Below are 12,486 nucleotides of genomic sequence, written 5' to 3' on the forward strand. Positions count from 1 at the left end.
AACCCCGCCCCCCCCCCCCCCACACACACACACACACACGGTTTGTTAATACGTGGTGGGCATGGTGTTAAATGTTTACAGCACAAAAAAAACAATTTTAAAATGGCCTAAAAAAAATAAAACATCTGGGATTGAAGTACATTTTATTGTATACATTTTTACTCAATTGATTGATTTTAGTTTTAATCAAATTGTTAGTACCATTATGATAACATTTAATTGGACAGGAAATATGGACAGACATTTTACTACGCTCAGGTTAACACTCATGGATGGGAGGATGCCTTAAACGCTGCATGCCTGCAGCTTCTTATCAGCCAGCTTCAGAGACACCCAGGTGTTGAGCATGGAGGCACGCAGTTTGGACCACACCAAATGGTTTGACAGCCCAAAGATCTGGGCAGCAAACTGAGCAGCAGCATCTGGTGACAGGACTGTGGAGCAGCCGAGACCTGTCAGAAAGAAAGTGTGTTGTTGTCCTGTGGGTTGAGTAAGTCAGTGCAAAATCCTTCAACTATGGCGACACTGGACAAGTGGGAGAACAGCATAACATGAAACGCTACTTCACCTCACTGTAAAATGTTTAGTTTTTTTCCCAGCGACTGGTTATTGGCACTGCAACTGCCAGTGCCAATAACATGCATTCTTAAAGCATGAAAATGTCACGTTGAGGTTTTTAAAACATTAATATGAGAAAAAATGAGCTACGACCGTGCGAGCGCGATACTGGTTTGTCCCCGAGACATCATGGCTTGCAAACAAGCGAAGCATGGCAGTTGCTCAGTGTTTGGATGTACAAATGAACACCAGTCTTTTTTTAGTTCCTTCATCTGAACCTCTTAAGAACCAGTGTGTTCATTTTATTTTCTCTGGAAATGCACCGACACAACTTCCCAAAGTTTTGTATGTCTCCGCCAAACATTTCACCGATGACTGTTTACTCAACTTGGGCCAATACAGAGCTGGCCTTGCTAAACGTCTGAAAATAAAGTCTGGATCAATACCAACTGTCCTTGGCTCAGCTACAAACCTGGGACAAGTAAGTCAACTAACGCTATATCATTTAGTTGATTTACTGTACATGGTTACCTAGCTTGCCCCGCCTCTCTCTTCCTCATAAGTATTTAAAGCTACAGACACAAATGGAACGTCCTAAGGAAAGCTCTTTGTGGGACTGGCTCGTAGTGGCTGTAATTCTGCACCAAGGCTGAATTTTGGAAAAGAGACTTCAGATAAAGTATAAGGGGACCACTAAGGCCTATATAAAAGCATCCAAATAGCAGCATGTCATGGGACCTTTAAAACAGTAATTTATCAGGCAGGTCAAGCTTTACCACAAGTTTGTGGCGATACTTGCTCTGATGCCTTCACACCAACAGCAGTGCGGTGAGTTGCGATACAGTCAATGAAAATCGGGATTGGGCAAGGAGCCGCGGATTCAGGATTTGAAAGTTTGAAATGTTTCAAATCCCATGATGCATGTCAACTATATGTCCTAACATCCAGAAATGCATAAGCCGCAAGAGTACAGAGTAAGATCGATGAGGATTTCAAATTCATGTTGGAAAGGATGTTGAGGACACCAATAGTGATTAGGGCTGTCAACGAATAAACGAATATATTTTCGAATAGTGGTTAAAAACCGAATTTCGAATGTGAAAATAAATATTTAGAATGTAAAAAATAAAAAACCGCAGCGCGTCTGTCTGCTTTGCGGGTGGGCTTGCGTCTGAGCGTCACTGCTGACAGTTGACTTGCGTGGAAGATGGCAGAAAGTGCAGCAGAGAAAGTGATTGTAACCCTCAAAAATCTAAAAAGAGAAGTGTGGAAATATCTCGGATTTTGGTCAGTTGACGGTAAACTTCTTGAGCCTACAGCTTAAGTAGTGTGTAAACTATGTAAACTGGAGTTAGCTTACCATTCAACAACTAGCAACTTGAGGCTACATCACCATTTTTACCACAGCAAAGCTTGGTCGCAGCGTTCAATGTCGGTTCTATACTGTAAAACTTTAATGTAAATAATATTAGTTTCAATCACTGAATGAAGCCTGCCATATTTGTGGCAAGAATCGCGACCTTAAATTGCTTGCACAAAACTCAGCATTTGTTTATTGTTGTCGTTCATTTTACACCGCTATGCGCAGAGAGCGCAACGGTGCGGGAGAGATAGAAAGAAAGAGTGTGTGTGTGCGAGCGAGAAGCCAAGGTCTGCGGTCTTGGCCATTAGTTCATTTACTTATTTTTGTGTAGGTAATTTGTCAAGTATGTTTAAACTTAAGTACATTCGGCCTACCTACAGTATACAAGCAGTTATGTTTTGTTTTACTTGACGTACTTAAAGCGCAAACATAAATTCGAATATATTTGAATGTGTTTTTTAAGGGGATTTTTTTCGAACGTAATTTGAGCAATTCTGACAGCCCTAATAGTGATGGAGAAATTGTTATCTAGTTACTATTTTATACAGCACCCATTTTTAGCAGCCTAATTATAGCAACAAATTAAATCTAATTACAATAAATTAAAATACAATTTATTTTCTATCGGCAGATGTTACAAGGGCTCCTGTGCACAAGTATATAATTCAGACTTATAACCTAAATAGGTTGTATAGCAATACATGTATAGCCTATGCAAAATTATGACAATTTAATGTAATTCTATAAAGCTCATTTGCTTCATTAAATAGCCATGTGTGTGTAGACAGGTAAGGACAATTCTTATGTTATGACATTAGCGGCAACAATAATTGTAGAATGAAATAGCTGCATATTTTGTAAAGTAGATAGATAATTTCTGAAATATCAAGAGGTATGAGTTGTGAGTTACAATAAATCAGTTTTATACAACATCTTAGAATGCTAAATGAAATGTAGGCCTATTCTTGAGGTGGTGTAAGAGCTGTGTAAATAGGAATGTTTGGAATGTTACGGTAACTTGCCTTGAGTAGACGATAGCCTACATTCAAGGGAATTTGAGGGACCAAATCCATTTACTCACAACACGATCGATCATTAGAAAGGGGGGAGGGCTGTTGCACCTTCCAAACAGCCTTAAAAAGGGTGTATTCACAGTTTACCAGGTCCTGTGCACAATTCAATGCACGACATTAACCCATTCGTTCTATTTAGTCTGTGGATGTAGGCTCAAATGAATGCAAGACTTTGTATGGTGTCTAGGACTGGGCGGTATGACAGTATATACCGTGCAATGGTAGAAATGTGTCTAACGGGAGAGATTTGGCTATACCAATTCAACCACGGTATACTTACATTTCAATTAAAGTCATTAAATGTCTGGTTGTTGTATTGTACATAAGCCATCAAATAAATCGCATTCTTGCGATATTTAGAATTGTAGTTAAACTTTTATATGATTTACTTTTTGACCTTGAAGCACATTTGCGTTGGTCTGACGGAATTTTCAATGTGGAGTGTATTTTGTCTAAGCGGACCACTGTCATGCCGATGCTAATTAATTATTTAATTTGATGACCCATTCTGCAGGTAACCAATTTGATTTGTTGTTCAAGTTGTACATCTCGTTCTGTAAAATTATTGTTGTAAAATTACACTGGTGGCGTTGCTAGCATTCTTGATCTAGGATGACTAGAGAAGGCTAACTACTTACTAACAGTGAGGTCATGCCAGGAAATATCAAACTGAGGCTTTAACATATCGACCGAGCTTTAACGAGGTTGATACGCCAAAACTTAAGTTAGATATGGATGGTAAAACTCAAGACTGATCACTTTCGCTCATTTTCTGTGAGTAGGTCACCACGCGGATGGCATGACTGCGCGTCAGCCAATCGGAACGCTTGTACTGTCGTTGCCTTTAAATAATAGCCAGTAACGTCTTGTAGTACATGCAGTACCGTGATATATACCTTAACTGTGATATAAAATGACTCAAACCGTAATACATTTTGTCCATATCGCCCACCCCTACCCTAATGGTGTGTTATTGTTTTTGTATTTGTATTGTATGAGATGTGAGTTTTTGTATTTATGGCTTTTATGTATTCATCTATTGTTTTACTGTACAGCACTGTGTTCACTTTGGACTTCAAAGTGCTCTATAAATAAATGTTGCTTCCTTGCAAGACAGAAATGTACGCCGAATACGCAGAAGGCATGCTTGAAAGTTGACAAAACTAGTAAAACATATTTAAGAATACTTGACTCAAGACCAAATCTGCTGATTCACTACTTGGTGATGGGGGGAGGGGGGGGGGGGGGGGGATGGGATATTATGTACAGACAAACTCGGGCTACATACAAAACAGCCATTATAGGCTGATCTGACTTCTATGGGAACTGCGCTAGAAAGATAGCCTACTGAATGGAGTTGGGAAATAGGGGTAAAGTTTGCTTCTGAATTGACAATGTTCACTGTCTGATCTGTCCTAGTTGTAGATAGGCCACCAACTTGATTTATCAAATGCAAATTATTTGCACACAATGCGTTACTGCTGAATGTTTAGGTAATAAAAGGACACATTTCAGAAGAAATGTGAGAATTTCCAAATAAGTTACACTTGCAACTGATCTATTTGGACCATGCCCTGACCACAAATGACAAACAATAAACGTTTTGCCAGGATAACTGGATCTAATTACACCATTGAATGTTAATTATGTCCCTGTGTGTTTATACTTTTGTGGACAACGCAACATTGCCAGCCAACAATATATTGTTGATAATGTCGGGCCACACATTTATAGACCAACTGCAGTCCAACCCTCAACGTGTGTGACTGATATCCTTTAAAATAAATTACATTTTGCTGAATGATTGAAAGACTTGACAACCATCGCTCTAATGAAAGTCACCCACTTAGCAACACAAGAAGTATTGATAGATTGACGAAGGCCACTTCAGTTTCCGAACTTAAATCTCGTCTGTGTGCAAGAAGCGCCATCTGGCAATCATTAGGGAACCATTGACCCCTATCCGCACTAAAAGTAGGCTAGGGAAAACCGGCATGCACCGTCATGCAAATCACGCATGACACACCCACAACTCAACTGGAAGCTTGGGTATCCAAGAATGCAGTTTCTCCCCTTGAGGCTGAAATGTGCTTAAGCCCAGATGCAAGTCATCATGCATTACATTATGTTAATGAACAAGCGGATTGAATGAAAAGCGCCTGATGTTAATTTAAAGACGATAGCTGTTTGATTAGTTTTTAATACCGATAATCACATCAATTTCCAAAATACCTACCAAAACTAATGATTCTCAAACATGGCTACGCTTACCACTTGGCATGCGGAGGGATGACCACACGTCTTGTACCCCCCAGTCAGGAGTGATTGGTGGGCAGTTGATGACAGGATAAGCAGAGTTTCCAGACACCACAGGACCCAGGCCATTGCTTCTGCCCGCCACAGCCACAAACACAGTTGGCACGGCATCACCTAAGGGGCCCATTTATGTACTTAGAAATTCAATGGTTAGGTTACATTACAAAATATTAAGTGTAACCCACCTTCATATTCAGCTTTTATACGGAGTGTCTCCTCTGGTCCTTTGTGTGCAGAGGTGACTCGTAGGATACTCTGGATGCCATAGGCTCCACAGGCCTTTCCGATTTTCTCGCAGTGGGCCAGGTCAGATGTGGATCCCATTAGCACCACCACACGTCCACTCACCTGGGGCTCCATTAGTAACTTGGAACACAGACAGGACTTGGCCATAATGAACAACAACAACACTGGACTTAAAAGTTCCCATGACATGAACATTTCACTTTAGGAAGTTATTTAACATTAATATGAGTTCCCCTAACCTGCCTTTGGTCCCCCAGTGGCTAGAAATGTTGATAGGTGTAAACCAAGCCCTGGGTATTCTTCTCTGCCTTTGTGAAAATGAAAGCTCAAACGCTCGGTTTTGAAAATCCCATCCTTATGTCGGCATAAGGAGGAAGGTTACCTCCCCTTTCTCTGCTTTGCCCGCCCAGAGAATCTGGCCCGCCCACAGAATCTGGCCCGCCCATGAGAAACTGAGCTACGACCGTGCGAGTGCGATAGTTTTTTCCTCGAGAGACATCATGGCTTGCAAACGAACGAAGCATAAGTTGCTCAGTGTTTGGATGTACAAATGAAAACTTGTCTTCTTTTAGTTAGTTCACTCTGGAAATGTGCCGACACAACTTCCCAAAGTGTTGTATGTCTGTACCAAACATGTCAGCCACAACTTTCCTCAACTTGACCAATAGAAAAGCTGGCCTTGCTGAACGTCTGAAATTAAATTCTGGATCAGTACCAACTCTGCTTGGTCCAGCTACAAACCTCAGACAAGTAAGTCAACTAACTTTATATCATTTATTTGCATTACTGTATATGGTTACCTAGCTTGCTACCCTTAGAATGTGGCTGTAAGATTAGCGCACAGCTCAGTTACTGTCGCTAATGTAAAAGATAGATAGCATCAAGTATGTGTGTGAACACACACACGCGCGTTGTACACTTTGTTATTTGGATGGCCGTTCTGATGTTGGTGTTATGGCACACGCGATATACACTTTTCCCCTCATTGAAATGAGTGTGCACCTCTGCAAACCAGGGTGATCAGATGAGAATGGGCAAATTTGAGGCATCTTACAGCAACGGGGCTATGAGCCATTGCGATACATCCCCTGTAAACGAGCGCATGGTAACGCCTCTCTCCTCCTCATTAGCATTTAAAGCAACAGGGGGACAGTGGGACTGCTCTTAGTGGCGTAATTCTGCATCAAGGCTGAATTTCAGGAAAGAAACTTAAGACAGTATTAGAGGAACACAACGGCCTATCTAAAAACATCCAAAAACAGCAGTCATGGGACCTTTAAGACTTAAGTATTCCTCAGTAGGCACAGGTGTGTTAGGATCTGTGTTACAGATTAATTGGAAACCATTTGCAAATAACTGCCGTGTGTTTGTTCATTTGCAGATAACCATCTACAAAAAAAATACTATACATTGTAGTTTTAGCTTTACATTCTGATTTAAGAAGTACAGATGGAAAGTTCAGGCAAAAGAGCAACACAAAAAAGACATAGAAAAAGTAGGATGCATGTTGAAAGTACCTCGAGTCTATCAGAGACCCATTCAAAGTTCTGCTTCACCATCTGCATTGCCTCAGGGGTAACCTCTTTTAGGTCTCGGTAAACCTAATGAAGACAGAACGGTTTCACAAAGGCATAGACAATTTGGAAAGAAGATTGGGTGTAAAAGAGTGAACATCACACACCTGCTTGTCCTTCTGCTGGCTCCGATCTCCTGCTGGCCACAGTCTCCATGAGTCGTTATCAATCACATCCGCAATTACAATCTCTTTGGAAGTCACATTCACACCAAACTCAATCTATGAACAAAAAGGGGGACAATTTCTATTTGCCACTTGTATCTCTTATTCCCTTCTATTCCTCTGTTAGGAACGCAAGTACATGCTAGAAAGACGGTTTAAGCTCATGAAAAGCAGGAAGTGCAATGAAGAACCGTATTTCTTCGATTAGACCACCCGTGATTAAATGTTGCATTAAATCTAAGAGTTAAACACTAATATTATATGAAAAATAATTTGATGGTATTGCTCGGCTACTACAAATAAGTACACAAGTACAAAACAGTCACTAAATATCAAAATCACCATCTGTGTCCTTGCCAACATCAATTAGAAACATCCACTTATCAACCTGTACTTTTGCAGTTTACGCTTTGCTGACTTAAAATATAGTTGACAGCTCACACTGTTACCAGACAGATGTAGTAATGAATAAACTGCTTTGCGCTATCCTGATGTTACTTTTTATTAAATAAGTCACCCTTGTATAAATGCCGCACCACAAACATAGTTGAATACGTTGGTTTTTAAACAGAGGTGTCAAAAGTATTCACATTCATTACTCAAGTAGAAGTATAAATACTAGGGTTTAAAAAGACTTCTGTATTTGCAGTATCAACTAAATTGTTTTACTCAAGTAAAAAGTATAAAAGTACTGGTTTCAACTAAGTGTAAAAGTAGTCATGTAAGGGGGAAAAAATGCCCTAAGGACATAACCTTAAGGCCGATTTATACTTCTCCGACTCCGTTACGGACAGAAGCACGCACGGAGTCGGACGGATTGGTTGAATATATACTACTCTGACGGCTCTGCGTGCTGAAAGCAAGTCACAGCCAGAACAGTAGATAACCTAGCTAGCATCGCAGTGCAGCGCTATCAAAAAGTCGGAGCAAATTTACAAATGAGCTGTTTCATCAATAAAATTAGCAAATTTTCAGCAACTACATTGCCCATTTCTCGTCCCATTTTAATTCAGATGCTGATTTACATGTACTGTTTAGCCGAAATAAGAGTTGTAAAAACTTACAACAATGGCGGACAAAGGATTCGGTTTTCTTGTTGGTCACGACAACCCCGCCCCCGCCTCAAGCAGTTTTTAATACGGACCGACCACTGCCAAGGGGTATCCCCAAAATGACGGACAGTCAGGAAAATCAGGAGGTGCACGCAGAGCTCTGCGAGGGGCTCAGAGAGGGAGTTCCCTATGTGCGTGTCCGTAAAAACGCAGAAGTATAAATTAGCCTTAAGGCCCCGCCACAGGGGCCTATAATGCACGACCCACCTCCCCCCCAAAATAATTCTAAAGGCCATAATGACATATTGAAAAATGATACATTTGAGCTGCACCCGTTTATGCCCATTGAAAATGAATGCATTTTAGTACAATGCTAATACATTCAAGAACACATACATATGTATGTGTGTACTACATGTCTCATGGAGCGGAAGATATGATGACCAGTTGCGCATCAAGCATTGTAACGGTGCAAAAAGTCAAACTTCAGAGTCATGTTATCAATAGCCTTTATTCAAATTAGACGGCAAGTTTTTGAAAGTCATTAGCTCGTGGTACTTGGGTGTGCAGAGCTTGCAGCGCATTCGAAAGGAGTTGTTTTTGCATCCAACCATTTCGAAAAATTCTTCCAGGTACGACCAGGGATGTAAAAGGGTTGGCTGGTCTTCCTGGCTACCAACCTCCTCGCTGGTGCTTGGTTAGGACATTTTGCTTGAGTTCTCTTCAGTCTCTGCCACGGACATCTTTGTAGGCTACATACGTCTGCTATTCCTTTGCTGGAGTGTGACGTGATTTGTGTAATGTGCAGGTGCGATGGATCGCATACAAACCAATAGGGTGTCGGAATGGTATACATTTAGACTTCTCATCCAACCACTAATTCACTCTATCCGGATGACGCGATTTATATGGCTAGGTATTTTTTGCGTATTTTTTTTTTACGATGACAAGCCGCATTGAAAACAAGCCGAACTGAAATTGGAGTAACAAGGCTATTTTTTTTATGTAAGGAATATAAGGTACAGATCATTGCGTGAAAATGTAAGGAGTAGAAGTAGAAAGTCAGCTGCAAAAATAATTACTTCAGTTAAGTATAGACACCCAAAATTTCTACTTAAGACACCTCTGGTTTTTAACAGAATAAATACAGTACTTGAGAACTGACGCACACTGTACCTTCATGTCTACCAAGGTACAATTCTGGGTGGCCCAAGCCTTCTCCAGGATCTCAAAGATTGTCACAGTGGTATGGTTCATGATGTCCACCTCACAGCGATCTATGGTAAGGCCTGCAAGAGAAAACTGGGCCTCCAGAAGCTGCTCCTCAGACCATTGAGGATCATTATTGGCATCATCCTGTACCAAAATAAACGTGACAAATTCAGCATGTGGAGACAATCAATTTCTCTAAAATTGAAATCCATTAAATAATTTGGAACCACAAAGCATCTACATGTTTTGTAGATATAGCAGGACGGACAATTTTTCATTTAGTGCCACATTGTTTTCACCTGTTGGCATAAAGCTGATTAGAAAGTCCCAAAGTAGATGAGTGCTAATAACTATATCCAATTTAACCAACATGACACCCCAGATGTTAATATTACTGCAGGAAACACACCTTAAAAAACATTTCGATCTTAACTGGGGAGAACCGGTAGCCTTCTTTCACGCCAGGATTTCTCTTAAGGAATGATCCAGTTGCTAATCTCCGACACACCCACTCTATGGGAATCATCTCACAATGAGCTGCAATGAATGCAGTCTCCGAGTGCTGCCTCAAAAAGGCTGTCTTGATGCCTGACACACAAAATAATAAAACAGAACAAAATCAGAAACTCACTCCAAGGACCTAATCTGACAGTTGTCAAACTTCCATTAGTAGAATGTTCAATTAGGAATCAAAAGTAGCCTTGTCTATTGACGCAGAGATTTAAATATGGGCTGCTAGAGAGTATTCAATGTAAGCATGCCTGGATCAATTAAAAGAAGCATGACTGGGTCACAAGAAAATCAATTTAGATTTAGGACACATGGGACGTACTTAGCTCACTTTATAAAATGTACTTCGAAATGTGGAGTAATTTGGGGTGAAAACTAATGTGACTTATAGGTCAATCATGTAGATATAACTAGCTGTTCAGAACATAACTGGACTGAACATAGGCAACATTACATGGGCATCAAACTGTCAATCACTTAATCAATAAAACCATTTTGATATACTAAACGAGTCGGTCATTCAAATGCATGTCCAAGTGACTTTTGTCGTCTGGTAACTCACCAGCATTCTGCAGTAGATTGAACACAGAAGTCGAAGTTTTGTTAGCAATCGCGGCCTTGCCATCCAATTGGTCTTTCCTCGCGGCATTTCCAGCAGTGATTTGATCTTTAGACTGGACCAGAACGTGACCAGTTTCGTTCACAATTTCGAAGATCTGTTTGGTCTTTCCCTCATTAAGTTTCTGTCCAAGTTTTATCTCTGTAGCAGATAATACATTTTACCCACACTTGGCTATGCGATGAAGCATGCACAATACCTTATCACGTGCTTTAAGATGTATACAGAATTCTTTGGGGCTAAGACATGTTGCTCACATACCTGATGCAGCCGCCATCTTTGTACAAAGTCTGTCGTGCTAAAGGAACAAATTACTAAATTAATATGGTCGTGATGTTTATACACCTTAAAGCCTTGTCTTGATATTTGAAGTGGGTGCTTTAACCTAACAGTTACGACCAACTTGCTGTCTCCCCAATGTTGAAATAGCAATGATGCAAACGCAAACCATCCTCACGTGTAAAAAGAAACCAATTACATCCACTCCGTGGATTCAGATAGAACCAATAAGGTCAACCCAGTGCCGCCCATTTTTAGGAAAAGTTTATTACAACAAATTTGGAAGACGACATTCCTCCACTAGCGCGCACAAAATAGTCGGTTGAACCCTGCCTTAGTGTGAAGTACAAAATAGTTCACTCGATCACAGAAAGACAGAAATTTAACTATTTAGATCTCGTAGTCCCCTAACTAATCGATTTTACTAATCCATTTATTACGGATGGTAATCTATCAGCCTGCCGATACCATTTTGAATTAGTCATTTGATGTAGCCCTGTAGCTAGTAATCATAGATTGTGACAGAATATTCTCAGTTGCACGTGGACTGTAGAACACTCAACACGCTGACTACCAGCCTGAAATCAAATGGAGTTTGAAGAGTCGGGCATCGGAGAAGAATGCGGAGTTTTCGGTTGTGTGGCAGCTGGAGAGTGGCCAACACAACTGGAGGTTGCCCAAGTCTTAACTTTGGGACTTGTAGCTCTACAGCACAGGTAAGGTTAATTAACCAGTTGCCTGTGTTTTACATTGATCAGTTAGGAAAACAAATGCATGCTTACAGACAACATTCATCATATTCCCATCAAACTCGTGATGGGTGGGACAATTTATTATCCGGGTACGAAAACCGAACAAGCAGGTTGTACAGACTACCATTAGCCCACCAACCGGGGTTAACTTGGAGTTGGACATAAAACTTGTAATGTGTAGCCCAAAACTATTAATTGATCAATACATAAGTAGGCATACCGCCGTGAATTTAGGATATTTGACCAATATGCGTTGCAAGCATTTTGTATAATTCTACACACATTTGGAGTAGCCTACGTCAGTGTTGTCTAAAAACGAGGGGTAGCGCTTTTATCTCCTGCTGTGGGTGTAGTGCTAGGGCTGTCGCTGCTATTGAGCAGACGGAATTTATATTTTAAATCGGTAGTATATTTATTGACCCTTTCTCTCTGTTAGATTTTTTCGGCATCGTTGTAGCCTACAACGACCATGTCTCGTGGTATCTGAAAACAAAATTCTAGATGAGGTTTTTAGAATTCTAGAGGAAGTTAATCAGAAGGGACACATTGTTCTCTAGTTCTTGAGTTCATAGTAGATTATTGTGGTCAATCACAATTTTTTTTTCTGAAGTCCAGTCTTGAATTGTTGCATTGTGCCTTTTAACATTTGTCAGCAGTTTTGGTAACGCTACCTCTCGTACATTCTTTACTATTAACATTGTAATTAATTTATACTGGTCTAACTGCAGTTTCATGACTACCCAAATTTGATTAGTTAGGAGACCTGTA

The 12,486-nt window shown here is 40.5% G+C and overlaps 2 protein-coding genes across 2 annotated transcripts in view; one reads left to right on the plus strand and one right to left on the minus strand.

The window, feature by feature from the left end:
* Window positions 1-127: 127 nt before the first annotated feature.
* Window positions 128-11,169, minus strand: paics (phosphoribosylaminoimidazole carboxylase, phosphoribosylaminoimidazole succinocarboxamide synthetase). Its single transcript, XM_047036773.1, has 9 exons — window positions 10,949-11,169; window positions 10,631-10,828; window positions 9,968-10,146; window positions 9,523-9,702; window positions 7,238-7,351; window positions 7,074-7,157; window positions 5,496-5,676; window positions 5,266-5,424; window positions 128-452 (listed from the first exon to the last, which is right to left on the minus strand). The coding sequence occupies exons 1-9, from the start codon at window positions 10,962-10,964 to the stop codon at window positions 286-288; spliced, it is 1,278 nt and encodes a 425-aa protein (XP_046892729.1). The 5' UTR covers window positions 10,965-11,169; the 3' UTR covers window positions 128-285.
* A 48-nt stretch (window positions 11,170-11,217) lies between these two features.
* The window catches only part of ppat (phosphoribosyl pyrophosphate amidotransferase), a 36,079-nt gene continuing 34,810 nt past the window's right edge, over window positions 11,218-12,486 (plus strand). Inside the window, exon 1 of the mRNA XM_047036772.1 lies at window positions 11,218-11,682. Coding sequence (XP_046892728.1) covers window positions 11,555-11,682 — 128 coding nt within the window. The 5' untranslated portion in view covers window positions 11,218-11,554. The remainder of the gene's footprint in view (window positions 11,683-12,486) is intronic.

This window comes from Hypomesus transpacificus, chromosome 16, assembly GCF_021917145.1.
Source record: "Hypomesus transpacificus isolate Combined female chromosome 16, fHypTra1, whole genome shotgun sequence".
Taxonomy (NCBI): Eukaryota; Metazoa; Chordata; class Actinopteri; order Osmeriformes; family Osmeridae; genus Hypomesus; species Hypomesus transpacificus.